The sequence below is a fragment of the Panthera leo genome, chromosome F2 (genome assembly GCF_018350215.1).
Source record: "Panthera leo isolate Ple1 chromosome F2, P.leo_Ple1_pat1.1, whole genome shotgun sequence".
Classification (NCBI taxonomy): Eukaryota; Metazoa; Chordata; class Mammalia; order Carnivora; family Felidae; genus Panthera; species Panthera leo.
This window is the reverse complement of record NC_056695.1, coordinates 73397719-73415028: the sequence shown is the minus strand read 5'-3', so window position 1 is coordinate 73415028 and position 17310 is coordinate 73397719. Positions and strand designations below refer to the sequence as shown.

The following is a 17310-nucleotide window of genomic DNA, read 5'->3' as shown; positions in this document are numbered from 1 at the left end:
GGCTGTGACTCCGGCCGTTTTGCACACGAGGCGCAGAAAGGCGAAGTAATGTTTGCACAGCAGTTGAGGGGCCGGAGGAAAGAATCCTCACGTAGTTGGCTCACCTGTACCCCTTTGCTGGACAGTGTGGACAGTGTGCTAAGTCCTGCATTCTCCAGCCTCTCTCTCTCTCTCTCTCTCTCTCTTTTTCTCTCTCTCTTTCTCTGTCTCTCCCTCTCCTTGTTCCCCCCCACCACCCACCACCCCTCTCTCTCATCTCCATTGTAAATCACTCTATGGAGAATGTAACTCAGTTGGCCTTGAGTGTGAATTAGGTGCTCCAGTCCCCATCTCCTCTAAGGTACTGATCAGCTTGAGGGAAGGTGCATGTGTGGTCTGTCCCTGTGTCACCAACCAGCACACGATGACCGTATATGTGTTGAGCACCGACCGTGTGCCAGGCTCTGGGTAAAATGCCTTGGACTCATTATCTTAAATCCTCACAAAGACCCAGTGAGCTAGGTTTCTGGTCCCCATTTTGCAGATGAGGCAAATAGATTCGGAGTGTAAACACGTTTACGAGAGTAAGAGGGCTTCAAGAAAGCCCCGGCTTCTTGCTCCCTGGTAAGGCTCGTCTCTGTCCAGGGAGGCATTTAGAAGAATCACCATTCTTGGGGCGCCTGGGTGGCTCAGTCGGTTAAGCGTCCAACTTCGGCTCAGGTCATGATCTCGAGGTTCAGGAGTTCGAGCTCCACGTCGGGCTCTTTGCTGACAACTCAGCCTGGAGCCTGCTTCGGATTCTGTGTCTCCCTCTTTCTCTGCCCCTCCCCTGCTCATTCTCTCTCTCTCTCTCTCTCTCTCTCTCTCTCTCTCTCTCAAAAATAAAGAAAAACATTAAAAAAATTAAAAATAAAAAAAAGAAAGAAAATGCCCAGGAGAATGACCGGCACACAGCGCTGTAGACAAGGACGTAGGGCGAACCCTCACGTACAGTCGGATATTATTTTCCTATTTAGAAGCAGCGGTGATGCTGTGTTGGGAGCGAATCTCCCAGCCAAACAGCCAGAAAGCCTATGGGAGAGGCATTCCTGGTTTGTGACTATGCCCGCCTCCCCCTCCCAGATTCCCGGGTTTCTGCAGTTATGCGAGGCCACGGGAATAATTCTGGCACGGGTTCTAGGCAGGAGCGAGCGTGGCACTTCCTGCCAGAGCACGTCAATGGCCGCATAGTCCTCCAACTCTGTCCCTTCCGCTGCCACAATGAACCAACGTCGAAGGAGCCCGCAGGGACCGGACGGAGAGCTACAGGGCAGTGAAGCTCCCCGAGGGACTGTGGAGCAGAGCTCGTCACCAACGTGCAGCGAGTATTGATATAGACAAGAAATCGATTTCTGTTGCCCCATTCAACCCGATGAGGTTATGGAGTGCATCTGTTACCGCAGCATAACCTAACCTAATCCGAACTATTCAGAGCCTTCTGCAGGTTGTTTCTGATGACTGCCCAGGCGGGTTTCTCAAGGATATTCTGCATCAGTGTGCTTAGTAACCCAACCTGTTTCCTCCAGGGGCCTGCTCGCCTGCTTCCAGACATGCCGGGCTTCCCGGGACCCGGTCCTCCGGTGAGGCTGTGCGTGGGCCTCACGTGCATTCTGTCCCTTTGGAACACAGGTGGGTCCGGTCTGAGTTCAAGAAGTGCCTGTTCTATATGCCGAGTCTGGGTTTTCACTGGGCTTTGGAGAATGGCAGCAGCTATCGTGTCCGGTCAGAATCCTAAATGAGTCCCATCGAAATGGCGATGATGAATTCCCCATGTCTGGTTTTGCCCTCTGACTTCCTGCACCAGAGTCTCCGTTGCGCAACAGCATTATCTCCCCCGCCACTGTCACGCCTCTTGTCCAAACCACTGTCCTCTCTTTCCTGGACCATGAAGGGAGCTTTCTAAACCAGCCCCTGCTTCTCCTCCTGTCTCGCCATGACCTATTCTCCACTCACCAGCCTGGGCGATCTTTTCACAACTCTCGGCAAGTCACCTCCCAGGCTCCTCCCTCATTTCACCTGCCCCAAGTCATTCAGTGACCTCCTACTTCTCTCGGGAGCGTACCCCGAGTCCTTCGCATAGTCTGCACGACCCTGCCCACCTTGCCATCCCCGGTTCCTACGATGCCCCGCCTCAGCGCTGGCTTTCGCTCAGTTCTTTAAAGTCGTACTCGTGCCCACCGCGTCCCCTGGCACACACACTGTCATCTACACTCTGCCGACCCCCCCCCCCCCCGCAGCCAGTTACATTCTACTCAAATACTATTCACCCTTCAGCCGCACATCACCTGCCAGGGAGAGCTTTCAGACCACTGAGATGAATCGGGCTCCCTGTTACACACCCTCAAAGCGCTCTTCAAAGTATTCCGCGTCATTCGTCGTAATATCTTTGAGTCTTCTTTTCCTTTACTCCGGCCTTCCCGACTAGACTATAAGCGCCACAAGGATGGAGTCTGCACTCGCTTGTTCATCATGGTATCCCCGGCACCCAACACACGCGAAGCTTATTAAAGTCCAGCTGCTACGTAACATGGTCACGGTCGATCAATAAATACGCAGTGACTGAACTGAAACAGCCAACTACACGTGGCATGTTAAGCAAGGCACTTCGCCGTTTCCGATCATAGTCTTCTCGCCTTTAGGATGAGCGTTTTGGATCAAATTCTTTCCTGTGTCAAGCCTGGGTTATAGCTTCTCTGATGAGCGCTCTTTTATTTCAGTGTCTGCTGTGAAAGGAGAAGCCAAGAAGGAAAAGGTGATGACCCTCCTTCCTCCAACAGGTAAACGGGCAGGTGTGCCTGCCCCGCTCATTCTCAAACTCCTTGGCTTCTCCGAGCCTCACTGTTCCTATCTGTAAGATGGGGCTTGCGTCTGCAGCTTAGGCATTAACTGTCATAGTAAGAGTTCCTGGCAGTTGTGCTTGCTTTATGGCTCGTGGGACCCCTGGATTCCCGTGATCTTATTTAATCCACAAAGATCACCTCGCTCGATCAGCAATGGACCATTTCGCAATGGGAGGCATTGTCATGGGCTATCCCCATTTTTGCAATAAATTCCTCTTTCCTTGCCTCTTCTTTTTCTTTTTGGTGGTGCAAAATCTGCTCTGCAGCACGACCGTGGATGCATTGCAACATAAGGAGCACACAGGAGGCAGGGGCCTGGCTGCCTTTTCCAATCTGTTGGCAAACAAGCAAGATAATGGGGGTGGGGGCGCACAGCGGGGGAATTACTCTTTATTTTTTAAATTTTGATTTATTTACTTTTTTTTAGTGAGAGAGAGAGAGAGACAGAGCATGAGTGAGGGAGGGGCAGAGAGAGGGAGACACAGAATCTGAAACGGGCTCCAGGTTCCAAGCTGTCAGCACAGAACCTGACGCGGGGCTCGAACTCACAGACCGTGAGATCATGAGCTGAGCCGAAGTCGGATGCTTAACTGACTGAGCCAACCAGACACCCCTGTTTATTTACTTATTTTGAGAGAATGAGAGAGAGAGAGCTGAAGCAGGGGAAGGGCAGAGAGAGAGGGAGAGAAAGAATCCCAAGGAGATTCCTCCTTGTCAACGCAGACAAGCCGATGCGCGGCTCAAACTAAGGCACGAACTGTGGGATCATGACCGGAGCCAAAACCAAGAGCCAGACTCTTACTTAACCAACTGAGCCACCCCGACACCCCGTAATTTTACTTAGTTTCAATTAGTACATTCGTGTGCTTCCAGATGCAAAAAGGCAAAAGGAACAAAAGTGTACGAAGTGAAAATGGTCCCCAGCCAAGTGCTTCCCTTCCCCAGAGGACACAAGTGGTACCGATCTCTTGTGCATACGCAGGGTAATTTTCGATAAACATTTTCCTTATTTGAGCCGTCAGTTTTCTCCTCTTTAAATGGGGACAATTTGTGCCCCACAGGTAATCATAAAGGATGAACCGTGGTTAAACTAGTAAGCACGCAAAAAATATGAAAACTACCAACACTTTCTCTCTTACAGATACCGCTAAGGTGATCTTTTCATCCAAAAAGGGAACAGTCCCTTTCTGTTGTCTGTCTGGCAATTTATTTGAGAAATGCTTCTGTACGGCCTCCTATGTAGAAATTTCTGCCTCAGGGGTGTTTTGTTCACGCGTCAAATACTGTTGTCAAAATCCACCCACAGGTGTGCAATTATACAAAGGAATGATGGACATAATGTCCCCTTGGTGGAAGGAGTGGTGTTCAGGAAGGGGTTCTCGGTTAGGAAAGTTTGCACAGGGCCGGCCAGCCTCACAGCCTGTAGCACCCCTGTGGCCTGGAGCTCCAATCCCTCACCGGCACAGAGGTCTCTCTGTCCTTCCCGGCCAGGTCACAGGCGAGGTCGGCGGCTGCCACAATTGTCACTGGGGCGGCTTCCTGTAGACTCTTCAGGTGGAGTGCCCTTCAGAGCGCCAGACGGGAGAGCAGGCCGTGTGCCAGCTTTTGACCTGCTTGATCATAAATGTCTGTCTCAGAGTTCCGACTGTCGTCGCGTCACCCACCCCCCCCCCCCAGTAACCGTGTGTAAGGAAGGGGACCCGTGGACCCCACCTGCCTCTGACCTCAACGCTCCAGTAGTTAACCAGGAAGCTTGGAGTCCTTGAAAAGCCAGGGAACACCCCAAAACATTCGTCCACAGATGAACGGATAAAGAAAATGCGGTATGTCCATTCAGTGGAATGCAGCCTTAAAAAGGAAGATAATCTTGCCATATACATGATGGATGGTCCTGGAGGATATTATGCTACGTGAAGCCAGTCACAGAAGGACGAATACTACATGATGCCTCTTCTTCTAGGAGGTATCTAAAATCGTCACTCCTACAAGCAGACAGTAGAAAGGGGGTTGCCAGAGGCAAAGGGAAGGAGGAAACAGAGCCACTGGTCAGGTATGGGGTATAACTACACACATCACGTCGCTTTCCTGGGCCTCAGTTTCCCCATCCTTCAAAGGGAATGTCGGACAAGATACTTGCAAAGGATGTTACGAATTGTGCACGGCTGCTTTTCCACAATCCTGTTTCGTTCATGGGAACTTTTATTTCCGTGTCTGGAAACGAAGACATTCAAAAGGAAAAAGAGGCAGCCATCCTTGGCACGACGGGTAACTAAGCCAGCCTTGAATCCTGACTTGCTCTGTAGCTCTGGAACTTGGTTTTCAGCCTGTCTGTGCCTTGGTTTTTCCATCTATAAAATGGGCATAAAGCACCCCCCCCCCGGAACGTAACACGAAACATAATCATTCCGACAGTAATAGGAACAAATGCGGTATGTTCATAATGCCACCTAACCCCAAACCACCGATCCTCTAGGTCACGGCTTTCCAGCCACTTCCACAGGGAGGCCCTCTCGAGAGTGCCCCCTAGACCAGGCCGGGCGTCCTGAGGGAGGAGCTCGTGGCATCCTGCTGGGCCCCGTCTGCTGCCCCTCACGTGTGATTACCCTCCTCCTGCCCGGGGCACAGACAGCAAACCCCACAGAGGCGGAGACCTGTCTCTCTCTCTCTCTCAACTCCCAGCATGATTGCATGGCCCTCAGTGAGTGTTTGTTGAATGAATAAAGAATGAACGTACGCTTAGGCATTTCAAGATGTCCTGTGACGTTTTCTTCGCTAGCACGAACTTCACCAAGCCGGCCAGTGGCCTGCTCTCATGACAAGGCCACTTGTCTGCAGCTCTTAGGAAGCAGGTTCTGGGCTCTCTTGTTTAGGCAAGCTTCTTCTCCACTCTGAGCCTCAGCTTCCTGATCCATAGAGGGGTGGGGTAGATTAGGCCCCCCGCCTGGGGATCACCTGCCTGTTTGTTAAAATGTGAATTTCTAGGCCAAGGTCGGCCTAAGGAGACTCGAGTGTCGGGGGGGAGGAGTCTGCCTTCTCACACGGCAGGTGATTCCACCCTTCTCTAAGCCCAAGGCCGCTGCGCCGAGGCCCCTAAGTCTCTTCCAGCGACGTGTCTCCCCTGAAGTCTTTCTCTCCCCAGTGTCTGGCCTTGGAGGAGAAGAGAGGAAGGAAAAGGGGGTGGCTTTTCTCGACACCACAGGTGAGTCCCTGCCTCCCTTCGGGGCTCCGTGGGCGGGCCGGCTAAGGGAGCCCCCTCCCCGCCCCCACGTCTCCAGACCCCCACTCATAATCCCCACAGCCTCAGTCTTTAGATTGCGTGATCCACACAATTATCCAAGAATTAAGCACTGAGAACCACCTTGTTAGTGAAAATATAAAGAGGCGCGTTAACCACTCTATCCGCCTCGTCTACTGCTATCCCGAATCTTCAGGAAAGAGCCTGCGAGGGGCGGGTCTTAACCTGGCAAGGTCTCTCCACTCAGCTGCACACTCCCAATATCTGGGGGAGTGACCCACTGGTTGATTGATTTTGGTGTTGATGTCTGGGCCGCGTCCCAGACCTGTTAGATCCGGATCTCTGAAGAGGGAGTCCGAGCGTCAGAATAGCAGAATGAAAAAAATAAATAAAACTAAACGTTTTTCTCCGCGTGATGCCAGGTGCCCAGCCAGGGCATCGTCTGTTCGACCACGTAGTCAGTTCCAAACGCAGTGGGGTTGAGAAACCTTGCCGTTTCCGTGGGCTTCCCATCACGCGTGGGCATCGCCACTGATCTCTACTGTCCCCAAATGCAGAGATAAATTATTCACAAAGGGAGTGCTCCCGTCTTTCACGGGGACTTGTCTTCTCTAACTTGTCATGATGTATGCCGCTGGCTGTCACCTCCTGAGGACGAGAACTGCCTTTTATCTCCGGACTCCGTGTGCCCGGCAGTGGGGATGAGCTCCGGAAACGACCAAAGACGAGGCACAGGGTGCCTGAATGTCGGCATCGGGGAACTTCTGTTGTCGAAAAAAGCCTGCTGGTGACAGTATCTGCAAATCTCTTCTAGAACTGCCCGCAAGGTCAGTCGATCTGTCCGCGCTGAACCTGACAGAGCTGGTGAACGGGATGCTGAGCAGAGCTTTAAAAGGTGACCTTCGTCGGGGCCCCCGGGTGGCTCTGTGGGTTGAGCATCTGACTCTTGATTTCGGCGCAGGTCATGACCTCACGGTGCGTGATTTCGAGTCCCGCATCAGGCTCCAGGCTGGCAGGTGGATCCTGCTTGGGGTTCTCTCTCCCTCTCTCTCTGTCCCTCCCCCACTTGCTCTCTCTCTCTCTCTCTCTCTCAAAATAAACAAACATAAAAAAAAAATTTTTTTAAGGATAACCTTTTTTAAAAAGCCCAGTCCAGGCACACGTTGGTCTTGTGCCTACTTCCCTTCTGGAGGGTCTGCAGTCTGGGCAAGACAAGTCACATCTCTGCATGCCGGCTCCTCCCTGCTCAGATGGAAGGCGTGGTGTCCTCCCGGACCCCTGATGAGATTGAAAACATCCACATGAAGTAGGAGGCTGGCCAACAGCTTGAGAGCGAGCTGCACCCCAGACACGGCACCCGGACAGACATTTCTAATCACACCTGCCCTGCGAGAGAGCCACCAGGGCTTAGGGACAGATCGGAAACACAGCCAAGGGACAGGTCCTTCTGCAATTTGGGTTTTGCTTATATTCAATTTTGCGCAATAACTTCCATTTTTGTTCCTTTATTGTATATTTTTGTCATTTATTTTTATTATTTGCTCACCATCCTTTTTTTTTATATTTTTTAATGTGTATTTTATCTTTGAGAGAGAGAGAGAGAAAGAGAGAGTGTGAGCAGGGGAGGGGCAGAGAGAGAGGGAGACACAGAATCCGAAGCAGGCTCCAGGCTCTGAGCTGTCAGCACAGAGCCCGATGTGAGGCTTGAACCCACAGACTCTGAAATCATGACCTGAGCCCAAGTCGGACGCTCAACCGACTGAGCCACCCAGACACCCCTCATCATCTTCTTAATTTCTCTTATCTATTTACTAATTGGTAGTATTCTTATTGTCAGTAGGCATTTGACTTCTTTATCTCACTATCTCTGGCAGATACGAAGAAGTTCTTCTCCCTGCTAAGCATCACCTCCTACAGTTCCGTGGCCTTCCACAAGTTTTCCGTGGCCATTTACAACAGTAAGTGCCCCCCGGCTCTGCTGGGCGGAGGTGATGGTGAGCGACGGGCCGGCAGGGCCAGGTTCTGTCTCAGGATTGCCGTGTGGATCGTGTCTCTTCACAGTTTCTAACCTGAAGGCTGTGGACCCGGCCAGGTTCCCCACCCGGTACTGTTACTGTCTGAACAACCGGACCAATGACTTATCAGGTGGGTGGAGCCACTCCCCCAACCCCCCCAGGCTTGCGGCTTTCCTGATGTCGCTTGTGCCCTTCCAGATGAGTTTGAATTAACTTCCTTTCTCCCCGGAGTGAAATAAGACAGTAATATCTATTATGCTTAAACGTGCGCACACTTCACTGTCACAGAAAGTGCTTTCCTTGGTTTTTATCTTAGAGAAAATAGGTATGACTGAACAAACGGGCAAGAACAAAATGTTCATGCTGCGTTGTTTTAAGAGAAAAAGTGGAGAACAACATACCTACGTATCATTAATAAAAATGGTTAGTTGCGTGTATAAACTTTGGAAAGCAGCCATAGGCATTGCATAAATGAATGGGTGTGGCCAGATTTGGCCCATGTATGGAAACATTTCCATGATATTTTTTTTCTTTTTTTTTTTTTTAAGTTTTCTTTCTTTATTTTGAGAGAGAGAGAGAGAGTGTGTAGGGGAGGGGCAGAGAGAGAGGGACAGAGAGAATCCCAAGCAGGCTCTGCACTGTCAGCACAGAGCCTGATGCAGGGCTCGAACCCACGAACTGTGAGATCTTGACCTGAGCCCAAATCAAGAGTCGGGCAGTTAACCGACTGAGTCACCCAGGCACGCCTCCGTGACATTTTTAATTAGAAAAAGAGAGTTACAAAATAATGCATAGAATACACTGTCATTGGTGAAGAGACACATACCTGGATGCCAGGTAAGCGGTTACCCCATGAAAGAAGCTTGTGTTGCGTGTTTTGCAGCAGAAGAGGGTTGGTTAAGGGGGCTTGGATTCATCTGGTCTTTTTTTTTTTCAATGCGAGTATATTCACGTATTACTTTTATAATTGAAATTTAAAACTATTCGGTGCTCCTTCTGTTTAGAGAATCCTGCAAGGTGAAACTGAGAATTACTCTCTCAATGCTCATTCGCCCATCTAGTGATTCTGTACTGGGCGCATGTTGTTAGCCAGACCCTCTTCTAGGTGTGAGGGCCCCCACTGAGCAAAGTAGGTGCACACCCCCTGCTCTCATGAACTTGGGCTCTATAGGAAGGGACAGTCAATGGGTACACCAAAAACACCTGGTATCTTGGCCGATAGCATGACCGTGAGAACAATAAAGCAGGGGACAGGGTGAGGAGGGAAGTGGTAATGGGCTCAGCTGCGGTGTGTAGCGTGGTCAGAAAAGTCCTTGCTAAGGAGGCAGGAAGTGGAGAGACAACCCTGTGGTAACTGGGGACTGAGAGTTCCCGGCAAAAGCCCCGACAGCGGGGTGAGGACTGGAGAGGCCAGCATGGCTGGAGCAGGCAAGCCAGCGCCGACAGTCACGGGAAATGAGCTCAAGGTTGTGGGGGCAAAGCAGGGAGGGGATCTGGGATCGAGTAGAAGTTTATAGTCCACTGCGAGGATTTGGATTCTCACCCTGAAGAAGAAGGAAGCCAATGTGGGGGCGCCTGGGTGGCTCAGTTGGGTAGGCGGCTGACTCTTGATTCGGCTCAGGTCATGATCCCACAGTTCGTGAGGTCGAGCCCCACATCCGGCTCTGTGCCGACCGTGTGGAGCCTGCTTGGGATTCTCTCTCTCCCTCTCTCTCTCTCTTTCTCTCTCCCTCTCTCTCTCTCTCTTCCCCTCTGCCTCTCTCCCCCACTCGTGCTCTCCGTCTCTTAAATGAAAAAAATTTTTGAAGAAAATAATGTATTATGAAGTCAAAATGACAGATGGCAGGGACAATATAATCAAAAAAATCAGAGGGGTGCCTGGGTGGCTCAGTTGGTTAAGCAGCTCACTCTTGATTTCGGCTCAGGTCATGATCTCACAGTTCATGGGTTCAAGCCCTGCGCTGGGCTTTGTGCTGACAGCTCAGAGCCTGGAGCCTGCTTTGGATTCTGTGTCTCCCTCCCTCTCTGCCCCTTCCCTGCTTGTGCTCTTTCTCTCTCTTTCTCTCAAAAATAAATGAAAACATTCAATTTTTTTTTTTAATCAGAAACACCTGATGTCCCAACATCCATAGGTAATCCCATTACCCAAGGTGGTCTAAACCACCTCTCTAACCTGCCTGCCTAAGCCATCTGTCAGCTAGTTATCTAGCCTACCTACCGCCCCACCTACCCCATCCATCTACCCATCCAACTTTGCATTCTGTATATTATTTAGAAGATAAGCCAGGCTAGTATGACAAATGACCCCAAAACAAGGCGGCTTACAGAGGGTAGAAGGTAATAGCTTTTGTGTGTGGCCATCTGGGTAAATATACCAGGGCTGCTCTGATGGTATGATGGTGTAGGGGGCCCAGGGTCCTTCTAGCTTGTTGCCCTGCTTCCCATGATGCATTGCCCTTGTTCTCATAGTCCAGGATGGTTGGCCCCCGCATCCACATCCCAGCAACAAGGAAGAGGAAGAAAGGAACCGAAGACATGCCCGCCCACTATAGAAAGTCACAGTCTGGAAACCTTCCACATGCTTCTTCCCACATTCAGTTGCCCAGAATTTAGCCCTATGGCCACACCCCCCGGCAAGCAGGCTCAAAAATGTCGTTTTTAAGCTACGTTAAACCCGGTTGTGCCCAACTGAAATTTCATGTTCTCTTGCGAAAGGAAGGTGGGAGAATGGATATTGAGAGAAAACCTTCCATATGTACCATGTTTTCTATGTAGCATTGTAATCCGCCTTTAAGCCAATCAGTATGTCTTAAAAACCGTCCTATTCCAACGAATATAAATACGCCACATCCTTCGTATGAATTCATAGCATTGGTTGCAAGAATGTACCATAAGGGACTTAATTTGTCTCTTCTTGATAGAAACTTCGTTTATCCCCCCGTGTTTGTACGATTATCAACAACGCTGTACCTGTGTACGATCGCTTGAGTACGTGCCCAGTTATGCTGGAGGATATCGTCCTTGACAGGGAAACAATTGTGCAGTGATTCAAATTGCTAAAATGTTCTCTAGACACCTGGCATGAGTTTAGACCCCTACCGATAACGTTTGAGAGCGCGTGTTTTTCCCCCACCCTTGCCGACATGAAGTACTAAGTCACATTCTTAAATCATTACCAGTTGGATAGGCAAAAGGTTGTTTCCCCTATTTTCTGTTTATATATGAAAGTAGTCAGAAATCACTCATCTGGAGGCATGGCTACTAAGTTAGATGATTCAGATTTTCATCAAAACAAAGAATATTGGTGAGGTAATGATAGCTGGTTTTCTTCCAAGCCTAATAAGGGGATTGTAAACAGCCATTCTGAAGGGAGAGTTCGCACAGTGTGTTGAGTAAGGGATTGCTCGAGCAGCGGTGGGAAAAGTGGGAAGGGTGGGCGCTTTGGCCCAACATAGACCTCAGTTCAAATTCAAGCTCCACCACATCCTCTGGCACCTTGGGAGAGTTCCATGATCTCTCCGAAACTTGGGCAGCACCTGGATTCCATCCTTGATGTCCTGCCTCTAGACCCACGGTCTTAGCTTCTATGCAATGGTAGTAGCAGATTGCCGTTTACTGCTCTGCCTCTGAGTCTCTCTCTCCCACGAATCTCAGCTTCAGGCGGGCAGAGATGGGGTCTCACACAATCCTTCAGTCCCGAGCAGGTGTCTGACACCCTGCAAACAGTCAATAAATATTCATGGTATAAATGAATTAATAAAAAAAGACATTTAAGAAATAGGAAGGAAATGGATGGAAGGAGTCGTGAAATGCCACCCTTCCTCACTTTCCATAACATGACCAAGGACAGGCTGATCTAAAGAGACACGGGAAGGAGGCGTTCTTCTGCATGGCCACGTGGCCACATCTGCATCTGTGTACGACCGCCTGTCCCCTCTGGGAGACTGAGCGTGTGACCGTGCATGTGTGGTAAGATCACACGATGGTTCTGGTTCCCTTAGAGGAATGTCCGCCTCCTCTTGGCCTCGTGCGCGGCACATTCCATTGGTTGTCACGTGACATTTTCCCGCTGCTCCTGGTTCCGCATTTTCAGTCCTCTGTGTTCTATATTTTCTTTTTTTTTTAATTTTTTTAATGTTTATTTTTGAGACAGAAAGAGACAGAGCATGAATGGGGGAGGGGCAGAGAGAGAGGGGGACACAGAATCGGAAGCAGGCTCCAGGCTCTGAGCCATCAGCCCAGAGCCTGACGCGGGGCTCGAACTCACAAACCGTGACCTGAGCTGAAGTCGGACGCTCAACCGACTGAGCCACCCAGGCGCCCCTATATTTTCAAGTCACCTTGCCCCCCACTGAAGCTCATAATCCCATTGAGTAAAGGAAGTGTTTTCCAAAGCATGACAGGAAATTCACCGGAAGATTCCCCCTTACTGTTTGGGGCTCCTAAAATTCATGCCCGTTTTGGAAGCCACATGTGCACTGGATCCTGGAAAACCACAAGCGAATAGTAGAGGAAGTCGCAGTGCTTTGCCTGCATATGTATCGGGAGCTTTCATTGGTCAATGGCACCCACTGTGTCAAGCAATGGCCCTGTTCAAATCCTGCTCAGAGAGAAAGTTCACAAAGATTTGGACCCTGAAATGTGACATTCTCCCAACATCCTCCCTCAGCATTCTTCACAAGTGGGCACAGGAGCAGAAGTCCCCGGTTCTATTTTGTATAGGCTTCCCGTCTCTTTATAACCCACCATTAACGTTTATCTCACTTTTTGAAAATCCAAAATTATGTAAATTCCTGTTGCCTGACTGTGGGGTCGCTTCCTGTCGGATAGATTTGGTATACTAAAGCAACTTGATGAGATAATAGGGGACCACAAATGAGAACAACCATTATTCAGTAATGCGGCTTTTCCGCAGACGTTTGGTGTTGGCATAGAGGGATTCGGAGGGAGAGAGCAGTGGGAGGGGAAATGATGGTGGATCCAGAAGTTTTCTCCTGGAATTGAGACATCTTAATAATTAGTAATATTTCTCTGCATGATCGTTAACATCCCTCAACAAACAGAGCGAAATCAAACTCATAACATTTACTCTGAAAAGTCCAAACACGCTACACTTTTCCGCCCAAGTCTCCGGATCGGAACCGTAAACCTCCTCGATCCTTCTTGCAGATTTCACGGCGCTGCTGGTGGATGTCGTTGGAAATTCTACCAGCTACCTCACAGAGATTTTCAAGTCAACCTCAATCCTCTCAGGTGTGTTCATCTTGAAAACTCTTGAAAAATTGGAGATTCGGCGAACTGGCGTCCATCAAGGGTGTATCAGTCAAATTTGGTAGACTCCCCACCCCAAGCCCTGGCACAGGCCGGGCTGCCTGGAACCTCTGTGTGCGTTTTATTTAGACAATCAGTGTGGCCCAGTTGCCACCACTAATATTTGAAGACTCCATCTTTCAGTCAGAGCTATTCCTGGTATCGAAGACCTTGGAGGAAGGGTCCGAGGCTCAAAGTTAGGGGAATCCAGGCAGACTCAAGAAAACAGCTTCTACTGGATAGCTACACTCCCATTTCAAAGATGAGAAAATGGGGATTTAGAGAGGTTGCCTGTTTTGCTCAAGGTTAGTTCAGAATGTAGAATTCGATCTATATGCAGCCTAAGCCCATGTCCGGCATACAGCTGAGAAGGATCTGCCTCTTTCACAAGATGGCCTCATGTAACCCCCAGGCAATTCACATTCCCCCAGGGACCCACTGTGCAAAGCACATTTCTAGTCAATTGCCCGCACATGGACTCATCAGAAGGCTGGTGTGCTGCACCATGCAGCAATTACTGTGCTAGAAACAGTGGGGAGCCAGAAAGAGAAATAATAATAGATATCATTAGCCACTAAGGACTCTTCCAGGGCTTTCCACGTTTTCCCTCATTGGATCCTAACTACAACCTTGTGGAATAACTACATGTTTATCCCCACTTTACGGGTAAGGAAACTATTGCATATGAGGTCAAGTGACTTGCCCAAGATTATTCTACAGAAATGGAATTCTAACCCAGGCAATCTGGCTCTCTAAAGCCCATGCTCTTGCTTACTATGCTAATGTATATAATAGCGAGACCCCCCCCCCCATTACCAGCGGTAATTATTATTATTATGACAATTTACCGAGCTTCTCCATCTGCCAGGCACCATACTTGTTACCCAAACTCACACAAAACCTTCCATCTCATGGAGATTGGGGGATTTGGAAAGTCCACAGAAGCGAGTGTGGAATTCAAATATTCACCATTTTAAAGATGGGTAAACTGAGTCCTAGAGAGGTCAAGCAGTTTGCTCATGGCCATAAAGCTCGTAAATAGCAGCGGTGATGTTGTAACACTGGTAGTTGACCCCAGAGGCTGTGTCCTTAGCCATTATATTATAATGCACGCCCCCCCCCAAAAAAAAAAACCAGAAAATCAGGGCTGCCTTAAAAGGAAGGAGTTATCCTTATTTTCCTATAACATCCTGAGCTAGGGATTTCCAGCTTAATTTTCATTTCAGCCAAAGACTTAAAAGCTTCGGAACCATTGCTAAGCCTTGTGTACTCGTTTGTCTTCCAGTGAGTCAGACAAATGAATCGGACTGCACCTTCATCTGTATGATGACAGGAAAGTCAGGTGAACCAGCAGCCATTCTTTGACAAGCTCTCTGAGCTGAGACATAAGCCGAACCCTCCAGCAGGTGAACCCAAGATTTGATCGTGTGGGTGTGGTTTTTGTAGGACGGAACCTTTCTGACTTCTGGGAGGTGGCAGAGAAATCTCCTGTTATCAACTACACATTTACCAGCAGCATGCCTGGTGGTCCAGGTGAGTGTGAACCCCCCAGACTCCTACTGTCGTCTGCAGAGCAGGGGCGCAGCCGGCAGACTGAAGACTGAATTCTGCCCTCACGGGTTAGCTATACCGTGCTAAAATCAAAGGTTTTGGCCATTAAAGAAAAGTAATCTCTGGATTCTCTTACAAAAGAAGATCTGGTGACCAAGAAACAACGGGAGTTGAGTAGCCGCTGTCCCCATCCCTCCTATTAGAAGGGACACCTTTCTCCTTTTTTCCAGAGCCCTCTCTGCTCCCTGTTACCTTGCTTTTTTTTTTTTTTCATATTAACTACCTGGCTTTTGTAGGTAATTGAATTTGTGACCTTGTTATAGACATTGTCACCCTATAATACTCAGCTGCTACCCAACTGTCCTCTACGCCTCTCAAAACACCTAGCCATCTGCTGGGCTTTTCCCTGGCACCAGGTGGCCTTTTTAGAACCACCTTTAAGCCTTCTTTTGTCCCTACACTTAACTGTCACTTCTAGCTGAATGAAGTTTCTTGAACCTGGCTGGTCCTCCAAGATTATCGGCTGCCGCCGTGATTACCTCAGTTCCAGTCCTTGCCATCTACCTTTGAATTAGAATAGCCTCTGAGCCAGTTTTCCTGGACCCAGCCTCTTATTTCTTTAAAATATCCATTCATTGGGGTGCCTGGGTGGCTCAGTTGGTTGAGTGTCCAACTTCAGCTCAGGTCATGATCTTGTGGTCTGTGAGTTCGAGCCCCGCGTCGACTCTGTGCTGACAGCTCAGAGCCTAGAGCCTGCTTCGGATTCTGTGTCTTCCTCTCTCTCTGCCCCTCCCCTGCTCATGCTCTGTCTCTCTCTGTCTCTGAAATAAATAAACATAAAAAAAAATTAAAATACCCATTTACTGCCATAAGAGTGATAGTCTTGAAATACGATTAGGTTTTGTCTCCTCACTGCTCAGAACTAAGTCAAGATCAGAGGGTCCAAAGTGCTTAGCTTGGAGTATACATTTTTCTGGAATTATATTCAGCCTCATCTGCTCTCTTCCTTTGAATCTTCTGTTCAAATGACATTGAAATTCCTGCCTCTTCTTGCGGATGGCATCTACCTCCCATGCCTCTGTTGCCTTGCTCAGCCTGGAACTCTTTCCCCACTTTTCCATATTTCAGCACCCAACTTATCTGTCAATCCCCAGCACAGCTGCTGCCTCCACTTCCTAAAAATCTCCCAATCAAAATTTGTCTTCTATCTCTATGACTCTGCACCATGGCGCTTGTACGTCATTTGGACTCTGTGTTAACTCCAGGTTGGATCACAGGTGACTTTCCATGTGTGTCTGCTCCCTGAGTGGTCATTGATGGCAGACACCGAATCTCTTTCAGCCTCACAATCTTCCTCCCCTCTCCCTTCCCCCTGGCATGTATCATGTACATAGTAGGTTCTTCATCAGGGTTTCTCGGCATGAAATGAAATTTACAGTAAATCTCCAGTTCCACTGGAGTTGGCTGCCGTGATTTGCATCTTGTAGCTGCATTTATTTATCTTAGTTATGCTGAGGAAGGAAGCTCGTCTCTTGTGGAACGAAGCTGCTTGATAAGGGGATAAAATGGGCATTTGGTGGGTTCCCTTCTCCTACTTGATTCTGAGGACAGATCTGAGGATTGAGTGAATGTCACTTCTTTAGAGTCCTTCCATGACCTTCCCACCCCAGTCTCAACTGTGTGTCTTCTTTGTGCTCCTTTATAAAGCACAAATGCTTGGGAAGAGAGAACATATGTACAAGTGGACTCATATTTACAAGGTTGATGTGCCCGATAGCCAGTCAGTCACCTGGCTGAGTGACGGTTTGATTGGGAGGCACTTATCCATGAGTCTGATTCATCTGGAAACAAGGACAGGGCCTCTGGTGCATGTGGGTATTACCGAGCCCAGAAGTAAGGCATGAGAGAAGAAATAAGGCTGCAGGGCCACATCTTAACCATTGCACAGGATGTTCCGTACACAATGACCCGCCAAAGGGGCAAGCAGGGGCTGAAATCTCACCAGTGAGCAGGTCGGCCTTCGTCCACCCAGAAGGGACCCGATGGGCCAGTGGGGGCCTGTCATCCTAACGTGCCGTCCCCACCACTCAAGTCTTCCCAACTGGAGAGAGAAGGTAAAATTAACACTAGAGCCCCGTCCTCCATTTCTCCACGGAGCACCCAAGGAGGCCGGGTAGATTTCCTCCTGAATTGAGCCTTCCTGCGGTCTCTGTGAGAGCCTGTCTTTCAAGAAGCTTCCGCCTGGCACCATCTGATTCTGTTCACAGTGCTTCCTCACACAGTGTTTTTGGAAATTGATATTTTAACTTACTTTGCCATTCAAAAAAGAAACCCTCCTCTT

General features: G+C 49.2%; 1 protein-coding gene across 1 annotated transcript in view; it reads left to right on the top strand.

Annotated features, from left to right (window-relative positions):
• Positions 1–1568: 1568 nt before the first annotated feature.
• HHLA1 (HERV-H LTR-associating 1) overlaps positions 1569–17310 on the top strand; it is a 33219-nt gene continuing 17477 nt past the window's right edge. Inside the window, exons 1-9 of the mRNA XM_042923851.1 lie at positions 1569–1647; positions 2736–2795; positions 5998–6057; positions 6908–6988; positions 7968–8051; positions 8155–8238; positions 13278–13361; positions 14704–14760; positions 14865–14957. Of these exons, the coding sequence (XP_042779785.1) occupies positions 1569–1647; positions 2736–2795; positions 5998–6057; positions 6908–6988; positions 7968–8051; positions 8155–8238; positions 13278–13361; positions 14704–14760; positions 14865–14957 (682 nt within the window). The remainder of the gene's footprint in view (positions 1648–2735; positions 2796–5997; positions 6058–6907; positions 6989–7967; positions 8052–8154; positions 8239–13277; positions 13362–14703; positions 14761–14864; positions 14958–17310) is intronic.